This window comes from Bicyclus anynana, chromosome 9 (genome assembly GCF_947172395.1).
Source record: "Bicyclus anynana chromosome 9, ilBicAnyn1.1, whole genome shotgun sequence".
Classification (NCBI taxonomy): domain Eukaryota; kingdom Metazoa; phylum Arthropoda; class Insecta; order Lepidoptera; family Nymphalidae; genus Bicyclus; species Bicyclus anynana.
Window position 1 is genome coordinate 1,688,834 of NC_069091.1, and position 22,792 is coordinate 1,711,625.

Sequence of the window (22,792 nt, forward strand, 5' to 3'; positions counted from 1 at the left end):
TATACACTGGGCTATCACCGTCTACTGGAGGCGGAATTTCTAATTTTGTACAATTTGTATATCGCCCTGGTTAAAAACCTTGTGCACGCCACTCAGTGCTACCTGTACAATGTTCCAGTAGGGCACGATCTTGGCGATGCTCTCCGTCACCTCGGAGCAGGCGCTGCCTAGCAGCATGACCAGGCGCGACTGGCGCTCCGTGTACAGCGCGTGGAAGAACCGGTCCACCCCGACGCCAGGGTCGCACTGATGGTGACAACGAAAAAAAAAACAAATGGTAATTTTTTTTAATAGTTGAAAATATCTCTGGATTGTAGATGACGATTTAAAAAATATTTTCATCATAGTGGAACAAGTCAATAATTAAAAAAATTAGAAAATCCGACTGCCTAACCTGCTCGCACCAAAATTTTGTATAGCGATTAATAAATAACGTTTTTCTAATTGTACGTTTTTTTTTAATATAAATATATATATAACAAACCTTTAAAAATAATCTGATTCCATTAAAATAGGCGGGCAAGAAGGAATGTCATAAGGGAGCAAAGACATAATATATTGTACAATGGCATGTCGCGTGGAGGATTAATGGGAGCGGCAAAAAGGGACTAAATGTTTGATTATAATATGATTGTAAGAGGTGCCAACTCGCATAGTCTGAGTGTAGACACTTTTTTGAGAGGCAGACTTGCCGTCTGTTTGCGGGAAGTCACCGACTAACAACTCGAATAGTCTGAGTATGGAGTCTATTCGACTTGTTATGTTTGTCTGGAAACTTACAAAATACCCCATAGAAACCCCATTACCTTTGTGTCGTTTGTGATGAGATGTAGCTTATATCCTGGCAGCAAGGTCTGCTGCCAACTCAGACTTGCCGTCTATTCGCAGGTAGTCACCGACTGACAACTCGAATAGACCGAGTATGGAGACTATTCGACTTTTTGTGTTTGTCTGGAAACTTACAAAATATCCAATAGAAGCCCCATTACCTTAGTGTCGTTAGTGATGAGATGTAGTTTATATCCTGGCAGCAAGGTCTGCTGGTTGACATGATGCACCGCCAACTTGGCAGCCGCCAACTCGGACTTGCCGTCTGCACGTGGGAAATCACCGACTGACAACTCGAATAGTCCGAGTATGGAGACTATTCGACTTGTCGTGTTTTGCCGGAAACCTAGAAAAACAATTTTTGTTTAATAATGTAACAGCAGCTATTATTTATTGGTATATTTAGCGTTATTTAGCCATTTGCTGACTCTACCCTGTATCTTAATATATACTCGTTACGTTAAAACGTACATAGGTACTTAAAAATTCCTATTTTTATCTTTTTATTCTCAATTTTGCTTATTTTTTGAACTTCATACAATCTTTATGAAAAATTAATGTTTTCACATATGACAATTGAAATTACTCCTGTGAGGACTTCCTAAATTCAGTCAGTGTGGACTGAAATTGGATAAGATGGTACCCAAAGTGCCGAAATCTATTGGCAACCAACACTGCGGTGTCGCCATTTCTACACTTTGGAAACCTTCATAACCATCGGCACTTAGGACTCTTTGCCGCGATCTTAACCACTCCATCTTTGCCATGGCGTTAACTTTGGTTTTTCTATACGGATCTCCTCATTTTTCGATCACGCAGATATCCTTCGCAGCAACGGATAATTTAAGTTATCGGATATTTAATTTAAATACAAATATAAATTTTATACAGTAAAACATGTAGTTTGTCAGTAAATGAAATACTTGATTCCGTCCGAACTGTCCCCAAATAGCAATTAAAATTTCCTCTTTATCCTATCCCATTTATCTTCCCATTCACCCAGTAATGGGCACAATATTTCTGTATGGAGAGATAAATGGATTCCGTACATTCGACTATTGTGTACAAAATTGACTATTGCATGAATAAAAAGGAAATAAATTGATAAATGATTATTTGAAGAATGTTTAAATAATCCAAATGTGAAATCGAAAATTTTACTTTGAATTTTTTTATTTTATCTACATTATAAAAAAACAGCGCTGTTTTTTTAAACTAGTACTAGATTCGATTCTCATTAGTCTCAAGCCAAAGGGAAACTATAGGTACATAATATAAATAAAATTGAAATTATTTCAAAAAAGCAGGTAAAATGGGTTTTTTCAGGATAAAAAGTAGCCTATTTGTGTTGCTTAATAACATTCTTTATTTTCCAGTGAAAGTCCTATTAAAATCGGTCCAACTGTTTCAACGTCAGGGACAAACAGACATTTAAAAAATAAATTAGATTTTGTTTTTGTATCGTTTTGTATCACTCAATCATTTCGTAATTACAGACTGTCACATTTTACTTATATTATCTGTACTTATAATAAAACTGGTCGATTTCTATACATTTAATCGCAATTTGAGATTTTACTTATACCATTTGTAACACCTAACGTTACCGTGGCATAGAGTAGGTACTACTAGCGACATCTAGTATCATACTTATAATACGAATTCTGTACATTTAAAATATTTTTTTTCGATTTTTGTCTGTCTGTCCGTGTTTTTTTTGTAATTCGAGCATCACCCTGAAACTACTGTATGAATTCAAATGAAACTTGGCTCGGTTTAAGACCATAATACGGAAAAGGTTATAGAATACATTTATTGCGAAAATGAAATAAAAAAGGGGTAAAATAGGGGTTGAATGTTTGTATGGAAAGTCCTTAATTTTTAGATTTACAGTTTTAAAAATTTGTTCATAAATCATAAAAAAATACAAAATAGAATGGGATTCAATTTTAAAAATTCAAACTCTAAAGTGGTGAAATAGGGCTTGAAAGTTTACATTGATTTCCACGCGGACGAAGTCGCGGACGTCCGCTAGTGTCTTTATATTTTTGTTCTTAATATTCTCAAACCACTACCCTTTACTTTACGTGTGCACCATACATTATGTAAAACAAAATAAAACAGCGCGTAAAGTCAACCGCGGATTTCCATTTAGGAAATTAACTTTTTAAGGGCACTCACTGACGTCGTTAAAAAGACAATAAGCGAATTTTAACCACGCGACGACGTAACGAATACGATATCTTACAGATTTAAAGATAAATGTTTTAAAATATCAGTTTCTCGTGAAATTTGAGTTTCTTCCCTGTGAGTTTCTCCTCATGTCCTTAGTCCTTTTCATGAAAGAAGTCCCGCGTCTAAAATCTGAACTAAAATTGACAGCGCCTTACACAAATGACAATAAGACGCTATTACCAAATGAGAATGAGCGTGATTAAGACATTAGCGTCGCGTCTGGGGGACTTCTTTCATGAAAAGGACTTATGTAATTATTAATGTATTAGATACGTCACTTTTGAAAGATTGATTGCTAAAGACTGTGGTTGTGATATGTTCAATTCAATCACAAAAATTGGTAGGTATTAAGTAATTGTAGACAATATAAAAAAATACGTTTTTTGACGTGGTCTGGTCTGGATTTACAAGACGGAGGTCCTGGGTTCGATCCCCGGCTGAGGTTTTCTTAATTGGTCCAGGTCTAGCTGGTGGGAGGCTTCGGCCGTGACTAATTGACATCCTACCGACAAAAACGTACCGCCAAGCGATTTAGCGTTCCGGTACGATGTCGTGTAGAAACCGAAGATATTATATGACTGTCTGTGACACCAAACAGACTGAGTTTACAGCTCACCATTAGCCGTTCATCGCAAAAAAGCAATGCCCAGCGCTGATTTTCAGCTGAGACCCGGGTGACGTCACAGTCAGTTATTATGAATTGTAGTCAAGAGCATGAACATGTAAATAATAAAAAAAATAGGAATACTTGGTCAATTGAGGACCCTTGAAACCTTGATACCTTGATACCTTTCAAAGCCATCACGGTCGGTAAAGTAAAAATAAGTTTATAAGTCATTAAAAATAACGTTCACTATAACATGCTCTTTTTAAATCCTATGTTGTACTCGTAGTCTGATCTTTTAATTACACTTTTATGCATTTAGCTAAATAAGAATGATAACATTTTCCGCAATGTTCTACACATTTTAGGTTAATGTACCTACTCTGTAGCAGAAAGATTTTATGACAACAAAAAAGAATGGGAAATAAATGTTTTAAAACATGTTAAGTAATTTCACAATTTTTATTTTAGACTAGCAGATGAATTTTTCTTGCGTAGTTCCCGTTCCCGTGGGAATATGGGACTAAAATATAGCTTAATAGGCCCTGGGTTCGATCCCCGGCTAGACCGATTGAGGTTTTCTTAATTGGTACAGGTCTGGTTGGTGGGAGGCTTTGGCCGTGGCTAGTTACCATCCTACCGGCAAAGACGTACCGCCAAGCGATTGAGGCGACCCGATAAGATGTCGTGTATAAACCGAAAGGGGTGTGGATTTTCTTCCTCCTCCTAACATCCTAAATTTAGGCGCTTCAGCTCCATTAAATAGACTGATTTCCACATATAACACTATTTCTAGGAAGTAAATATTGATATAGCTGGTGACACTTTGCCTATTTTCAAAAATAAACTAGAAAAATATTTTTTAACTCAGTACAAAAAGATACCTCTTAAATGTTATTTTTATCTTTAGATTATACTGTGTTTTTTCTTTTTATGGTTATATTAGTTTAATTCTGTTCATAATGTAATTGTGTGATAGATCCATATCTATATTTTCAAACGCAAATCTAAAACAGTTTTCTCCCTAAGTAGTCTAATTAACCTATTTATTATTCTTTTAATTCTTTTTATGTATCTATTCGAGTACTAAATTACGCATGTTGAGGTAACCTATAAGTGGGTCAATGACACAACAACTTCACTAATCTATGTTTTTGTAAAACTCAATTTTAATTGTCATAACCTGTTGGTACCCTACAAAAATAAATATATAAAATAAAACATGTTAATGTTAGTCCGCTTTCATCCTAGATTGCATCATCACCAGGTGAGATTGTAGTCAAGGGCTAACTTGTAAAGAATAATAATAAAAAAAAATATTTTCGCATATATAACATTCGTCTTGAAGTGTTTATATGGGGGCAGGAAACATACCGGAAATTCACATTAGCTGCAGGAACTAGAAGCGAAGATGCGAAGTACGGGTTGCCGGGAAGTCAACCCGTCTTCATGAGTACCTACTTTGCTTGCAAAATTATATTCTTGCGTACTAAGTAATTTTACAACCCATATTCACTCACTCACTCACTGCTGAGCTCGGGGGGTTAGGCCAATAGTCCACCACGCTGGTCCAATGCGGATTGGCAGACTTCACACACTAAGAGAATTAAGAAAATTCTTTGGTATGCAGGAAACCTGCACGATGTTTTTTCTTCACCGTTTGAGACACGTGATATTTAATTTCTCAAAATGCACACAACTGAAAAGTTGGAGGTGCATGCCCCGGACCGGATTCGAATCCATACCCTCCGGAATCGGATGCAGAGGTCACATCCACTGGGCTATCATGGCGCGAACTAAGTAAATAAGATTAATTAAATACATAATTTCTTTTTACTAGCTCTTTAGCTACGCCCTGCGGTTTCAACCGCGTACTTCTCGTTCCCACGGAGATAATATTATAATGTAACCAATGGCGTGCATAAGGTTGTCTGTCAGGGTATGCATTAGTAGGAAAAATCAAATAAACTAGGAAAATTGCATTTGATAAGCATAAAGAAAAACATCTCTTAGGATATGCAGTCTTTAATGTATATATGAAATGCACGTCATTGAATTTAACCCATGAGACTTTTATTCGTAAATGAATTCTCAAAAATCTTAATTAACCACCACAAGCTTTTATATCATATCATTTGACGTATTAGTAGATAAAAATATTTTAAGTACCTATTTTTTGTAATTTTAGCGCATTTTTTTAAAAGGCTTTTTTTAAAAAAGTTTATTTTTACTTTTAATTTATTTACATACGAGGTTAAAATAAACACTTCTGTTGAACTATGAATTATGGCAAATCACGATTGAAAGAACTGAATGAAAATTTAGTTTTAAGCCAAGAGTATTCTAAACTGAAGCAAACACTTAACGTTGATTCTCATTTAATTCGGACAATAATTTAATAGAGTGAAAACCTCTTGGGTCCGTTGGCGCCAATGAATGTCCTGATCAAAAGTCATTACCAACCATTAGGTGTGGTCTGATCCTGCGGTTTTACTAATCTGTAGTAATTACTGTTGACACCGGAAGTAAAATAAATCATGTGAGTAATATTGGAAAGTAGCGGACGCCAGCGACTTCGTCCGCTGGGAATTCAGTTTTTCATTCTGGGATCTGGGAAAAGTAGTCTATGCGTTAATCTACAGTAAAATCTATTTCCATTCCAAATTTCAGCTAAATCGCTTCAGTAGCCGCAGTGTAAAGGAGGAACAAACATACACACTTACACACAAACTTTCGCCTTTATAATATTAGTGTGATTATTTTAAAGTAGGCGCCGCAGTTTCACCCACGTATATCCTGTTTCCTTGGGAATACATTAAAGCGGCTTTCTGTTGGTAAGAGAATTTTTAAAATCGGTTCTATTAGATCCAGAAATTAATTAGACTATCTCCTAAAACTTCATAAGGCCACAAACTTAACCTCTTTACTCGTATTAGTAGAGATGTAGATGTATAAACATTACAAGATAAAAAAAATTTGGCAAAATCTTTATTGAATAATTTAAAAACCGGACAAGTGCGAGTCGGTCTCGCCCACCAAGAGTTCCGTTCGTAGAATAAACTACAATATAAAATAGTAGTTTAGGTATCGAATTGTGCAGTTTTTGCCGAGATTTTCCCAAAATTGAGCTTCAAACACTTACCACTTTTTCTTGATTTAATTACAAATGTATAGTTTTGAGATATTTTCTTGTAGGTATTTATAGTCTATAACGATGTCACCTATGCCAAACTTCATAGTTCCAAGCCAGCATATGGATTTTACCAGTATACTGTTTAAATTTTAACTTGATACGTCTATGTATTTCCAAGATGAAGGCTCTTGACAGACATACAGGCACACATCAAAGTGATCTTATGAGGATTCTGATTTTTTCCTTTTGATAAACGGAACCCTAAAGAATGACGAACACATTTAAAATCGTAAATTAAGATTTGACGAATAACAAAGCTCTGTTAGTGATGTTCACTGTACAATCATCTCTGTGATAAGTTATAATAACAGTCCATTTACAGAGTTAATTAAAACAGGCTCAACACTGGCGCATAATTCAATTATTTTATTCATTTATACAGAAATTTTGAGCAGAAAGTTATTTCTTTCGGACTAATTCTATTCAAATTTGCATTATTGTAAACATTATTGCGAGTTTCCCTTTAAAGTAAGCCCTTCCGAGATTTTTTTATGTGTATTTTTTACGTTAGCCCGCCAATTTCTTTCAGGCGTAAGTTTTTTTTTGTTATTCTTTATAATTCCTTTTGAAGTCAAACCTGTGTCTATCACCAAGGTAGTAAGCTGCAACATGTAAGAGATAAATTACTTAAGTTATAGTGTAAGATTTTCTTTTAATTTTCAGCCACTAAGCTGTATTGCCTGGCCCAGTGGGCAAAATAAAAAGTAGGCAGACCAAAGTCGCGCAAATATGGTCTAATTAGCAGGCAGAAGGAGATGGAGAATGCCTATACCTACTCAACGAGGTCTTCTTACTATAATTCATTAAAAAAAATACTAACTTACTAACATACTAAACTTAAAACAGATACCTACACTAATATACTATCAGAAAAAAATAATTTAAAACTTTTATTAAAATGATACTTAAAATATTAACTTAACTTAAAATATAAAACTTGTTAAATTTAAAAAATATAAGGATTAAGTATGCAGGTACGTAGGTATTTTGTTTTGTTTTAGTATTTTTAGTTTTTGTTTGATTGAACGCGTTAATCTCAGGAACTACTGGTCCGATTTGAAAAATTCTTTCGCTGTTAGTTAGCCCATTTACTGAAGAAGGCTATAGGCTATATATTATCCCTGTATTCCTATGACAACGGGAACCATGCGGATGAAATCGTCTTACTTTACAAATAAAGTAAATGCACTGTTTCGCTCTCATATACTCTTATAGTCCCTATTTAAAAAATAGAGTCATTTTTTGCAGGTACACATTGAATATGCATACTCTTGTTTGCGTGTAGTGGCACTGCACGCCACTGGTCCTGGTTTTCCAGCGGTTGGCTCCGCTCGGGTGCATCGAGCCGAACACAGGAGCGTGGGAAATTGCGAGTTTTATGCACCTCATACTATTTTTCAAGTTTATGCTATGTTTACTAGGAATTTAATAGAACACCCAATGCAGCTGAAGTATATAATATATAAAGAAAAAACAATTAATTGAAATTATTGATTAACTATTATCTTCAGTCTTAGACAATGGTTTGAAGTATTTTGTAATTTTTTCTTGCTTGACAGTTTTCACAGGCATTCTTAAACCATTCGCAATTTCGGCAATAGGTTAAAATTAAAATTTGCAGATTTTACGTCAGTTTCGTCAGTCAGATTCGCGAATAACGAAATATTTAGCCGCGAATATAGGAATTGGGTCGCAATTTTTTAATCCGCGAATAGTGAATGGGGATGATGACTAGGTTTGAATATATTGATTTTTATGATGCATTCGGGTAAATAAAGTCAATGTTAACTAATTTATACATAAAAAGCAAAGATTGTCTGGATATTTACAAAATAAATAAGATTATAAAACTTCAAAATCTATTAATTTTTTTTTTATCGTAATTAGATGAAAATTCATACAGTTTTAGCTTCCTTACATTAAATGTGACATTTTTCATAAATGAACTATAAACACAAACGCACAAATAACAAAGATATTAGTAATTTTGTTTGAACGCCCATACAAACCTAACGATCAGCGAGCCAACGACGTCACTAAATCGTGTCATTTTGTATGGAGCGTTTTTCAGGGATCCGCGGCAGCGCCGCAAATCTGACTCTTTAAATCCCTGTAGCTCCGAAAGTAATGATCGCAGATACCCTGTTCCTTTTACAAAATTGCTTTGCTATTAGTATACTCTTAATTTATATACAATTTAAAAAACTGTCATCATCCCTATAAAGGAAGCGTGAATAAGGAGCTTTTACTGTATATGTTGTTCTATTTTCATATTAAGGGAAACACTCACGATAAGTACTTTCATTAATAATCGTCTAAGTTCCAAGTAAGCTGTTAAGTAAACAGAGTTGTTAGCTAACATTTGGTATGTTTTGGTAACTAAGTTTAATTTTAGGTAACCCGGCCCGACGTGACCTTTGATATGACATTTACTAAGAGCTTACCGCGGCGACCGATTTGATTGCTGCTCTGACGCTAATCCATTTGTCTGTACGTCGCAAATTGCAATGTGTTGCAGTTTGCAATACTGCAGCGATTCTATAAGTATTGTATCAATTATTATCCTATTCTAACAACTATAGGGGCAGGGGGACTATTCTGTAAGAAAGTTTTCTATCCTACTAATATTATAAACGCGAAAGTTTGTATGGATGTTTGTTACTCTTTAACGCTGCAACTACTGAACCGATTTGGCTGAAATTTGGAATGGAAATAGGTTTTACTCTGAATTAACACACAAGCTACTATTATTCTCGGAAAATCTATGGTTCCCGAGGGATGTGATGGGATTCTATAAGTATTGTATCAATCATTATCCTATTCTAACAACTATAGGGCCAGGGGGACTATTCTGTAACAACGTTTTTTATCCTACTAATATTATAAACACAAAAATTTGTATGCATGTTTGGATGTTTGTTACTCTTTAACGCCGCAGCTACTGAACCGATTTGGCTGAAATTTGGAATGAAAATAGGTTTTACTCTGGATTAACACATTTTCTCGAAAAAATCCATGGTTCCCGAGGGATGTGTGAAAAACTAAACTTCACGCGGACGAAGTCGCGGGCGTCAACTAGTAACTCTATATTTCGTTTTCTATAGAATCGCGTTAGACTGAGAGAGATAGAGATGAATTCGAAGCACACTCGTGAGTTATACAAAACATCGTTACAGAATAGTCCAAATAGTCCTGCAGGACTCCTTAAATAGGAGAGCTTATAACACTTAGAACCATCACGATGCCCCAAAGCTTAAGGTGATATAGTAACTTTCTACTCAGGGCTGAGAATTTTTACTGAAAATTTCTAAGAAGAAAGAAAAGTTCAGTATTTCACAGTTCGACTCCAACCCAACAGAACTCAAACCCAAAACCTCGTGATCCAAAACTAAACAAGCTGACCAACGAGTTAAACCTATCAATAGACAACACAAAGGAAGGAATTTTGCAGAGGTTTTCATTCGAAAAATAGTCAGCAATAAAGCCGGATTTCTCGAAATTCGTGTTAGGAATTTATAGGGTTTTATGTTTTTATTATTCAGCGAGTCGCAGGGATTCGCTGGATGCAGGCGGCTCAGGATCGTGATGTTTGGAAATCCTTACAAAGGCCTATGTCCTGCAGTGGACGTCCATGGGCTGATATGATGATGATGATGATGAAATATTACGATATTTTATTTTTCTCAAAATTCCTCATAAGTTAAACCATAATTAAAATTAACTATAATTATTCACAAGCGCGATGTTGCGGGCGTCTGCTGGTTACGATATAACAAACTCAAACCCAACCCAAAGATACTAGCTGCGCCGGCGGTGATACCCGCGTAAATAAGTATGTACTTACACGTAATTTAATTTCCGGGATAAAAATGTTCTCCAAATCGGTTTAGTAGTTGCGGCGTTAAAGAGTAACAAACATCCATACAAACATTCGCGTTAGTTGGAGTAGGAAAAGAGCCATGATAGCCCATTGGATATGACCTTTGCCTCCGATTCCGGAGGGTGTGGGTTCGAATCCGGTCCGCGGCATGCATCTCCAACTTTTCAGTTGTGTGCATTTTAAGAAATTAAATATCACGTGTCTCAAACGGTGAAGGAAAACATCGTGAGTAAACCTGCAGACCAGAGAGTTTTCTTAATTAAGCGAGTGTGGTGGACTATTGGCCTAACCCCTCTCAATCTGAGAGGAGACCCGAGCTCAGCAGTGAGCCGAATATGGGTTGAGAATGATGAGGAGTTGGTGATATAAGAAAAGAATTACAAGATCGATATGTGACTGCTTGAGCAGAAAAGACGAACGCACAGCTTATCGGATTACGCGGCTTTTGTATTAGATTAGGGCTCATTTTTCGTGTCAGGGGTGATCTCGGGATATTGTTAATGAATTATTCATAAGGGTGACTTCACACTGGGCTGCTATATTTAATATTACATCAACAGAGAGTTGAGTGACTTTTTATATTAATTAATTGTGGCGGGGCGCAGTGGTATGCGGGGTAGATTTACAAGACGCAGGTCCTGGGTTCGGTCCCTGGCTGGGAAGATTGAGGTTTTCTGAATTGGTCAGACTTCGACCGTGGCTAGTTATCACCCTAACGGCAAAGGCGTATCGCCAAGCGATATAGCGTTCCGGTACGATGTCGTGTAGAAACCGAAAGGGGTGCGGATTTTCATCCTCCTCCTAACAAGTTCGCTTCCATCTTAGATTGCATCATCACTTACCATCAGGTGAGATTGTAGTCTAAGTTGTAAAGAATAAAAAAAAGTCGCACCTACGAGTATAGCGCTGTTCTGTAACGATGTGGGAATAACTCACCAGTGTGAGTTTCGAGTTTGTATCTATCTCTCCCTATCTATAGTACCGTGTTAGACAGAGATGTAGAGACGAATTTGAAACGCACACTGTCGAGATATAAAACATCGTTTTAGAAGAGCGCTACGGTGTTTATAAGGCCTTTGCTTGCTCGTATTGAACTCAAACTTCGTCAGCCCTTGACTGCTATATCGCCTGATATTAAGTGACGATATAATAAGTCAGGCAGGCTTGCTTGGAGGAGATACATATACAGGGTGCTCGGGAGTATTTCCCATAACTCTAGGGTTATATTCTTTAAAGAAAAATAATGAAATATGTCCTAAAACATGTGTTCTAAAATTAATATTTCCTGAGTAAATAATATTTCTTTTGTAAATAGATCTTAAAATGTGTCCCTTATATACGCATCCTTACAATAATGACATAGTAATACTTACTCGTATTTATTGATAAATATCACGTAGAAGCTAATTAGTGAAATGCGGAGTGTCAGTTGCAACTTTGTCGTCGATATCGACGAAGTCACATACATGTTGCATCCATACCACTATCAGAAAGTGCAAGGGTTTTTATCAGGCCTGTCTTGAAGTAATCAAGAAAACCACTGCACCACAGAGGTCGTCGCTCTCGTCAAAAATGTAGTCTAATACTATCATCCTCTTAAATTGTCATTGAATAAAGAAATATTTCTTTTCATTTTCCTTATAGTGTTGCATGGATTATTTGAATTATTTTGAATGAAAACATAAAAAGTTATTTTATTTAGTTAATAAAATATTAGTCATGCAGTTCGGTTCGTATAAGTGATCTCATCAACACTTTGAAGTTATGGGAAAAACTCCCCAGCACCCTGTATATTCTATCTCATACCTCATACTATCTTCAATGCAAAAATGTACCCATGGATAATTTCTAGATAAGCGCGTTCTGCTGAAAGCATCATCAATTAGCATTAGGCTTGATTGTAGTCTAGCCTAGCTTGATAGATGCTTGGGATAAAAATAAGGATAACATTCAGACTCGAGTCGCCGGATATCCGTTGTTATAACTGGATTTAACATTCACTCCATATACAGGATGTTCCGTAAATAACTATTTTCTGTTTTTCTTACACTTTCCATGTAACTTTTGTCATTTCAACTGCTTAACTTATAATTCAGTAAAAATTCTTTTGTTATTCAAGGAACAAATTTTAATAGGAAACGATTTTTAGAAAATCAATCCCTTACGGTACGATAATTGCGATTGTAACGAAGTTTTTGAAAATAATGTGTTTACTAATATCTAACATTTTTGAAATCCTTATTAAATGAGCATGTTTTTAAGCAAGATGTACAACTTTGCGTAGTACATTTTTTTTCACTGTGACCGCTAAAAGTTTGGGACACGTGATATTTAATTCCTCAAAATGCACACAACTGAAAAGTTGGAGGTGCATGCCCCTGACCGGATTCGAACCTACGCCCTCCGGAATCAGAGGCACAGGTCATATCCAATGGGCTACCACGGCTCGATATAATTACAGAATATCTATGTCGTTGCACACAGATTTGTGACATTTCGGCAAGATGTTCTGGTCGATCGATTATGACTCTTGCAGTCGTAACATCTGGCTAGAGAACCAAAACGTTCTCTTCTTTGATATTTTAATTTTCAAAGCATGTTCGTGTCAAATCTAATAGGTATACTTTTCAAGTATTATAATTTTTAAATTTATTTGTAAAACACATTAGTTTTGACACGAAAATTTTTGGAAGTTAGAAAAAGCCTTTATGTAAAGTAGTAATTTTCCAGATGCGTCAAAAAATGTATATCACATGCACATAGCGATAAAACCGCCTTTGCACTTACTTGCTTACTATGTTTTCTTATATTTTCTTTGTTATTGTTTTCCTTTTGTGCAATAAATTATCATCATCATCATCATTATCATCATATCAGCCGACGGACGTCCACTGCAGGACATAGGCCTTTTGTAAGACCTCACAAACATCACGATACTGAGCCACCTTCATCCAGCGAATCCCTGCGACTCGCTTGATGTCGTCAGTCCACCTGGTGGGGGGTCGATCAACACTGCACTTTCTGTTGCGGGGTCGCCATTTCAGCACCTGGTGCTGGTGCAATAAAGTATATATAAATAAAATAAATAAAATATGTTATTCAGCGTATATCCCTTGGTTGTTTCCATTACGTGTAATAATTGTGTAGCACTTAATCCACATCGCAAAATCCGCTGTGCTAATCCGCTAATACTGAAATATAATTAATGCAATCATTTGTCACATTCGGGGTTATCCCCTCAGAATAGCAAATTGACGGGGTAAGCTAAATAACTGGCAGCACGCCATGTGACTAACTGCGTATTGAGTCCCATGATGCTAAACGTGTATATATTCGAGCGTCGCAAGGACCTATTAGATTAGACAGTAAGAATAAGAGGTTACCTACCTGTATTTAGCTATAATACAGACTTTAAAGACAATTCTTATTACTTCTGTTTTCCGAAATCATTAGAAAATATTGGGAATTATTAGGATTTATTAATATTAGAGTCTAGAACAGAAATATTTTTATTTGCAATTTTATAACCTATAAGTTATGTTTAAATCATCAGATTTTCGGAATGTACACTTTTTTCTTTTTGACAGCTGTAATTTTCCTTTTTTTGTTTTCTTTACAAGTTAGCCGTTGACTACAATCTCACCAGATGGTAAGTGACGATGTAATCTAAGATGGAAGCGGGTTAACTTTTTAGGAGGAGGATGAAAATCCACACACCTTTCGGTTTCTACACGGCATCGCACCGGAACGCTAAATCGCTTGGCTTGGCGGTACGTCTTTGCCGGTAGGGTGGCTCCCATCAGCCAGACCTGGACCAATTAAGAAAGCTTCAATCGGTCCAGCCGGGGATCGTACCCAGGACCTCCGTCTTGTAAATGCACCGCGCACACCACTGCGCCACGGAGGCCGTCAAAAAGATATAGGTATAGAGGCAATGCAGCTAATATTATGTTGTAATAATAGAAGGGTTTTTTTGTCCACCCCTTGAATAGATCATTGAAACCGCGGAGCAAGCGTAATGGGTGGCAATCGGTATTTATTAATCGGGACATTTATCGGCGATGGAGAGAGGTTTCCACTTAGTTCGACTGTGCGTCAAATTAAACGGGATTAGTGGGATTAGGTAAGTGCTTATTTTGGTGGTTGTTCCACGAATCGTTAGGCGAGATCCCGGTCAAGTAGTACTATTGATAATACAAATATAGATCTATACCTACCAGTGGCGAAGGATGGAATTCTGACGAAGGTAAGCTTGTACTCCGGTTTCTCATACATCCATACATATTAAGTACAATAACGAATATGTAATTATGGATTTTTAAAAGGTAACCCGGCGGGAATCGGCCTGTTGGGACTCTTCGCCGCTGATACCTACTAGTATTATAAACAGGTAAAGTTGTGATTAGGGGGTTATCTCTTGTAAAAGAGCCGTGACAGTGACAGCACAGTGGCTGTGAACTCTGCCTTCGATTCGGATGGAGTAGGTTATTATTATTAACTAGTGGACACCCGCGAATTTTTTGAATCCCAATTTATTTCTTATTTTTTTATGATTTACGAACATTTTTTTAAAACTGTAACTCTAAAAATGAAGGACTTTCCATACAAACTTTCACCCCCTTTTTATTTTATTTTCGCAATAAAAAGTATCCCATAACCTTTCCTCTTTTTCTTTCTATTATGGTCTTAAACCGTGCCAAGTTTCATTTGAATTCATTCAGTAATTTCAACTTGATGCCCGAATAACAAAAAACAGACAAAAAATCGAAAGAAAAATATTTTTAGCTTCAGATTATATAATGCCCTCAACAAAAAAATTCAAAATATCTATGTACAGAATGTTCAAAATGTACAGAAATTCGTATTATAAGTATAGATTCTAGATGGCGCTGTCATCCGACATGCCACGCTAGCGTTTGTTGTTACAAACGGTCGAACCAAATCTCAAAATGCGAATAAATGAATAGAATTCGACTAGTTTTATTATAAGTAAGTAATGATAGATAAACAATTTTTTGACCTATTTCAATTTTATGTTTTGACGGCCTCCGTGGCGCAGTGGTATGCGCGGTGGATTTACAAAACGGAGGTCCTGGGTTCGATCCCCGGCAGGGCAGATTGAGATTTTCTTAATTTGTCCAGGTCTGGCTGGTGGGTGGCTTCGGCCGTGGCTAGTTACCACCCTGCCGGCAAAGACGCACCGCCAAGCGGTTTAGCGTTCCGGTGCGATGCCGTGTAGAAACCGAAAGGGGTGTGGATTTTCATCCTCCTCCTAACAAGTTAGCCCGCTTCCATCTTAGACTGCATCATCACTAACCATCAGGTGAGATTGTAGTCAAGGGCTAACTTGTATAGTATTAAAAAAAAAATGTTTTTTTTTTCAATTTTATGTCACTGTCGAATAAAATCGAAATATTGCTTACGAGCTTCGCACTAGTCATAATATCGAGACTCATTATGGCCGGCCAGTCGCTTACATTCCAACGGTAAGGTAGCTATTTCATAAACACTCTCAAATTGGTGATTTCTAGCTATTTTCCAGCTATTTATAATATTTAATCTTTACAGTAACGACAGTTTTCAAAAATTTTAATTCCAAATCTCCACCTCGACCACACCCTATAAATAAACTCTCAATTTCGAAAAGTATATTAAAATTTTGTAAGGAGTACTGACATAAAATGCGCTACGGCAATAAACGATGAAAATGCAGTCACTGTGAAGTAACAATTGTACATTTTGCTTTATAAAATTTAATTCAACACAAAGCTTTCTAAAAATGAACTGAAAACGTTACAAATTTAATTTAAAGAGTTGAAGCTAGATTTTCCTTGCGTACAAGTGCAGTTAGGCTGCTTCTCCATATGAGCTGTACGAGAATGGTGCGAAAATACAGTAATACACAATTTATTATCATCATATTAGCCGATGGACGTCCACTGCAGAACATAGACCTTTTGTAGGGACTTCGAAACATCACGATCGTGAGCCACTTCCACCCAGCGAATCCCTGCGACTCGCTTGATTTGGCTGAACTTTGGAATGGAAAAAGATTTTATTCTAGTTCAACACAAAAGCCACTTTTCATCCGGGAAAAATCCATGGCGCCCGCGGTATTTGTGAAAAACTGTATTCCACGCGTACAAGTGCAGTTAGGCCGCCTCTCCATATGAGCTGTAGGAGAATGGTGCGAAAATACAGTAATACACAATTTATCATCAGCTTCAGCCGATGGACGTCCACTGCAGTACATAGACCTTTTGTAGGAACTTCGAAACATCACGATCCTGAGCCACCTCCATTCAGCGAATCCCTGCGACTCGCTTGATTTAGCTGAACTTTGGAATGGAAAAAGATTTTACTCTGGTTTAACACATAGGCCACTTTTCATTCTGGAAAAATCCATGGTGCCCGCGGAATTTGTAAGAAAACTAAATTCCATGCGGACGAAGTCGCGGGCGTCTGCTAGTAATGAATAAAATTGATCTAGGCATATTGAAAGTACGACGGAAGTGCGATAAATAGCACACCTGGCACAGCACCAATGGACTTACGCCTTTATATTTTGAATCTTGTAGTCGAGAAATGAAATTTTAATCTACCTTCCAGCAACGAATGTGAGTATGTTTTTAAAATAAAATTTTATAATATTTTAAATTGTTCTTTGACTTCTATATTAGTTAAAGTACGTGTTTTAGTTAAATTGTTAGAGAATAGTTTCGGTACCTAAGTTTTTAAACCCACCGTCACTAGTCACTTTTACATACAGACAAACCATTGGGTCATCGTTATCAGCCTTTATCAACGGCTCCCTACAGCGCCTTATACGGATGGCGGGCTGATTGAACTGAAAAGGCTCCGGAATGAGATTTTTACTGAAAACCTTTATGGATAAAGAATAACTCATGTTATCGAGTCAACGACTTGCGGTACGGACGGCTTCAGTGTGCTCGTGGCGTTCGAGCCGTCCACATATCTTGTTGTGTAATTCTTTATGGGTTACTTGGGATAGGCGGGGAGAGTGACTTGAGTGGAATCGTTTGTTAACAGTCTAAGGCGCCTTAAATCAAATCAAATCAAATCAAAAATCATTTATTTCAAGTAGGCTCAGTTTACAAGCACTTTTGACACGTCAGTTGACTATTTGTAAAGATTCTACCACCGGTTCGGAAGGCAGGTTCTGCTGAGAAGATACCGGCAAGAAACTCAACAGTTGCTTTTGAAAAAGTCATACAGTATTATAATTTACAATCCTTTAATCCTACACACATCGTTCTCAAGTGCGTGACTTCACTCAAGGTCATTCTCTGACATTCTAGGGTTTTTTTTGGTTACAGTTTGATTTGTTAATTAAGTTGTCCTGACAAATGTTGTGAAAACCTTTGTTCGACATTAGTTTCTTATTTTTGTAATCACCTTTGAGTCCGCTAAAACTCAGTATCCCATATCCCGACCCTGGACTTGACAGGGCCTTCATTAGTAAGGCTATAAGGGCCAACGAGACAGCAACGCTCATATAATACGAGGAGGAAAATCCCCGTAATATAAAAGCATTTAGTAACAAAATAGCGTTTGTAAGAAAAACTTGACCTTAAGCGCGACCCCGAGTGCCACTTTTGCGCTCCTCTCGTGAAGACAACGGAACGGATCAGATCCAATATCCGTACGTCACTCAGCGTCCGGTCTTAAGGGTTGCACATAATCGCCTCGTCTTTTTTCAGGGTTCCGTAGCCAAAAAAGAGCCTTTACAGTTCCGTTATGTAAGTCTGTTATGCTCGGATTAGCTCATATACTATTATTATTACTATCTCACCTATATGTAATGTAAGGGAATTAATGATCGGACATGCTCGTTTTTTACTCAGTTTCCATAAAATTCAGGAATGTCTTTGGACAGGTCTTCAAAACTATTATTGCTTAGTAATTAGTTTGGTTATTCAAAGAAATATGTTTACCATTATTCGAAAAATGGTAATTTTATCCTTCCTTATCCTTATCCTACCTTCCTATTTCACTAAAAATGGTAAGCACCATTTTTTGATTTAGGTATTTTTAAGTGAAATATGAAGGTATTTTTAAAGTGCTAATTTTTAGAGTTATATCCTCTCCACCTGCCAGCTAAAAATTCACATATTATTGATGAATTTTAAAGGAAAAATATGACAGCTAAGTAAGTGAGGAATTAAAAAAGCAACTTCTTTTTTAATTCCTCACTTACTTAGTGCAGCCGACCAGCCAAAAATCACCCTTTTATAAGTCCGCATTAGTAACGTACAATTGCGGGTATTTCAATCAATTAAAAAAAATAAAGCTAATAAAACAAACAAGATCGATATAAAAGAGAAGAAAACTAAATCTATTATAATATAAGAATTGAATGAGCTTTGTAACCAGACGCGACATTGTTCGCGAACATAAGTGCTTCCGTACCAGGGGACTGTAACGAAAACATCTTCCAAGGATCATTAAAATGCTTAACAAATAATGAAGATATTGAGTAACATAGCAAAATAAAAAAAAAATGCCAAAAAACCGTCTGCGTACTAAATCTCAGAAATCAATCTTTATTTGCTTGCGTATATGTAGTACGTTTTATGTTATTATTAATTATAAAACCATTAAAGTGTCATTAGTAAGCCGTGATAGCCCAGTGGATGTGACCTCTGCCACTGATTCCAGAGGGTGTGGGTTCGAATCCGGTTCGGGGCATAAACCTCCAACTTTTCAGTTGTGTGCATTTTAAGAAATTAAATGTCACGTGTCTCAAACGGTGAAAAAAACATTGTAAGGAAACCTGCATACCAGAGAATTTTTTAATTATCTGCGTATGTGAATTCTGCCAATCCGCATTGAGCCAGCGTGGTGGACTATTGGCCTTACCCCTCTCATGGAGGAGCCTCGAGCTCAGCACTAAGCCGAATATGGGTTGATGACGACGAACCAATGGGCATCACCCCAATCGGAAACTTCTTTAAGGGTAGAGTTCAAGCGTTCAACCATCGCCTCTCGGAGTTCATTGGTTTCTATTCCACTTACGCGTGGACCGGACATATACCTCTCCGTTACAGTGCTGTCATCTGCATACCCAAGGATTCCAGGTTTAAGCAGGTCATTAATATGAAGCAAAAATAGTGTAGTGGAGAGAACAGATATTTTCTTCTTTAATTGATAAAATCCTGGAGTTCGCCGCTCCTCCCCCCCCTCCCCCTCCCCTCAGGCTTTTGCCCCCCTTGTCCCCACATAGCTACGCCACTGATTGTAGAACATCTCTTTTAATAAGGAACAGTTGAAAGAGGCGATCCTACTGAAATTAGTTCTAAAGTCGATTATTGGGTTTGCCACAAGATTTAATTAATATTTAAAATCCAATCACCCGATACTAAAACGTTGCTCTTTGGTAGATTGTGCGCGTAATCATTAGCTATGAATAATTTATTGCGATCATTAGCCGGGCCGAGTAATTCTCTGTGCTCAGTTTACGCTAATGAAGCTGTTATTAAATTTTTCATTCACCTGATGCCGAGTTCACACATCAACGATATTATATGTATATGTCGCCGAGTGAGTTACTTGATCGGTTAGCAAAATCTACGTTAATAATTATGATAATATTAGAATCAGGTTTCATGGAATTGGATTTAATTATTTACTGTTTAAATAAATAAGACTGTGAAAGATTGATCACGTGACTCTCGTCCAATAGTAATGCGTTGAAATGGCGCGTAGGCGGTGCGCTTTACGGAGTTAAGGCGCTCTGCCACTCTGTAGCCTGTTAGTTGAGTAGTTCAGTGTAATCAATTCATCATTTGTTAAATAGTAATGGTGCAGTGTTAAAATAGTGATAGTGTTTCCGAACTCCAGAAGTCGCGGATGTCAGTATACAATGTGTACATTATCACCAAAGATACGCAATGCCAACACATAAATATCAAATTTTAGTATAATTTGACTTCATGATGTGGTTTTAAGTAGCCTCCAACATTTGAATCATATTAAACCGACAGTGTACAATCTTGTAAAAAAACTGCGTTCAACCAACGCACTCAATTAAACGCTTCCACAACCGGGCCACCGCTATCGCTTATGTATGCAGTAACCAGCAACAGTCATTATAAAACAAGAGCCTGTCGTGGCCTGACCTGTTTCATTTCATTTCATGAAAATTTCTCAGCCCATACCCTACTCCGACTAATAAATAAATGCGGCGGGCAACTAAGGAGTTTGAGCTGTGTTGTTTTTGGGAGGTAGCAGGTTTTAAAGATATTAATTGGCTTTATTTTTATTTTTATTAATGAACATATTTTTATTGCATTTTCCTCGGTATAATTTAAGAAATCATGACCCCTGTCACTCAACTTCGTGGGCACTTTTTGTCACGAACCTAAGTTTCTAGTAACTGGGGAAAATATGATTTCTCATGATATCCTGGTAGAAAATATGGAAAAATTACTTTATACTTGAAATTGAGAGTATATTTTTTTTAATCCATGACACGTTAGCCCTTGACTGTGATTTCACCTGATGTTAAGTGACAATGCAGTCTAAAATGGAAGCCGGCTTTCTTGGAAGAGGTACAAGTTTATTCTATCCATACCTCTGATGGTTTCTACACGTCATCGTACCGGAACGCTAAATCACTTGGCGGTGCGTCTTTGTCGGGTAACTAGCCACGGCCGAAGCCTACCACTAGACAAAACCACCTTCAAAACCTTCTACCTTCTAATTGCACCATATTCCAAAAAACCATAATTTCTCAAAATTTACCTAAGGTAGGAACATAGGTAGGCATTTTACCAATGAACATCGATTCAGACGAATTTTACGACGCCTAAGTCTCTAGGTATAATTTAAATTTATTATTGCTTTTTTATAATTTTAAGTAGTTAATAGTTCAAAGATAGCTTACAATTATAGTACCTTTTTGAAAAATAAATATTTTTTTAAACTTAAAAAAAGGTAGGAACATTAGCTCACAAACTTTCAGATTTTATAAAACTGCGGGAGGTCTGAACACAGCAGCCTCTTAGTACATCACACAACTCGCTTGACACAGCTCCGCAGGGTCTCGGATTTGTAACACAATGAAAACGCAAACAGATTCAACGCCTAACGATGTAACTTCTATTTTACTAACAAAATTGAATATACCGGTTAGCAACGTTTCGTTTGTGAGCTTCTGTAAATAAAGTTTGTTTACGTTGGAATGTACGTGTTGTATAAAACAAAGTTTATCTATATTATACTTAGCTATGAAATTTTAGTTATCTATATTTTATTATTATTTTTTTTAGCCGTGATAGCCCTCTGCCTCCAATTCCGGAGGATGTGGGTTCGAATCCGGTCCAGAGCATGCACCTCTAACTTTTCAGTTATGTGCATTTTAAGAAATTAAATATCACGTGTCTCTAACGGTGAAGGAAAACATCGTGAGGGGACCTGCATAGCAGAGAATTTTCTCAATTCTCTGCGTGTGTGAAGTCTGCCAATCCGCATTGGGCCAACGTGGTGGACTATTGGCTTAACCCCTCGCATTCTGAGAGGAGACTCGAGCTCAGCAGTGAGCCGAATTGATGATGATAATGATGATAATCTATATTTTATTTCGAGTTGGCTAGCGGACGTCCGTGACTTCGTTGGCCATTATTTTAACTTTTAAAGTGGAACAATTTTGCCATAATATGTATTTATGCGATTTTTGCTTGGGTGTGATTCCGCTATTCCCGTTGATGTGATATTCGCCTAAAACAAGTTTTATTAGAATATGCGCTTTATTTCTATGGGATACTGAAAATAAAATGTCACTAACAACGAAGATGCCATGGAAATGAGCGATGTCACATCGCTGTAACTTTACAGAATGCAGGGGCCTAACTTTACTTAACTTAACCGTTACGCAGCGAACGCGATGGAAACTAGCAAATAATGTATTTTTTACCTTTTTGCCACAATTTACAGTAGAATAAAAGCCGCAAAGTCTTACATTCAAATTCCATTTATTCGCATGAGTTTCATTAAATGATATAACATAATGCACAGGAGATGTCAAATTTAG

At 36.9% G+C, this 22,792-nt stretch overlaps 1 protein-coding gene across 1 annotated transcript in view; it reads right to left on the reverse strand.

The window, feature by feature from the left end:
* LOC112055596 (gamma-aminobutyric acid type B receptor subunit 2) overlaps window positions 1-22,792 on the reverse strand; it is a 110,804-nt gene that overhangs the window by 32,182 nt on the left and 55,830 nt on the right. The window contains exons 3-4 of the mRNA XM_052883484.1: window positions 990-1,174; window positions 103-246 (exon numbers count right to left, since the gene is read on the reverse strand). Of these exons, the coding sequence (XP_052739444.1) occupies window positions 103-246; window positions 990-1,174 (329 nt within the window). The remainder of the gene's footprint in view (window positions 1-102; window positions 247-989; window positions 1,175-22,792) is intronic.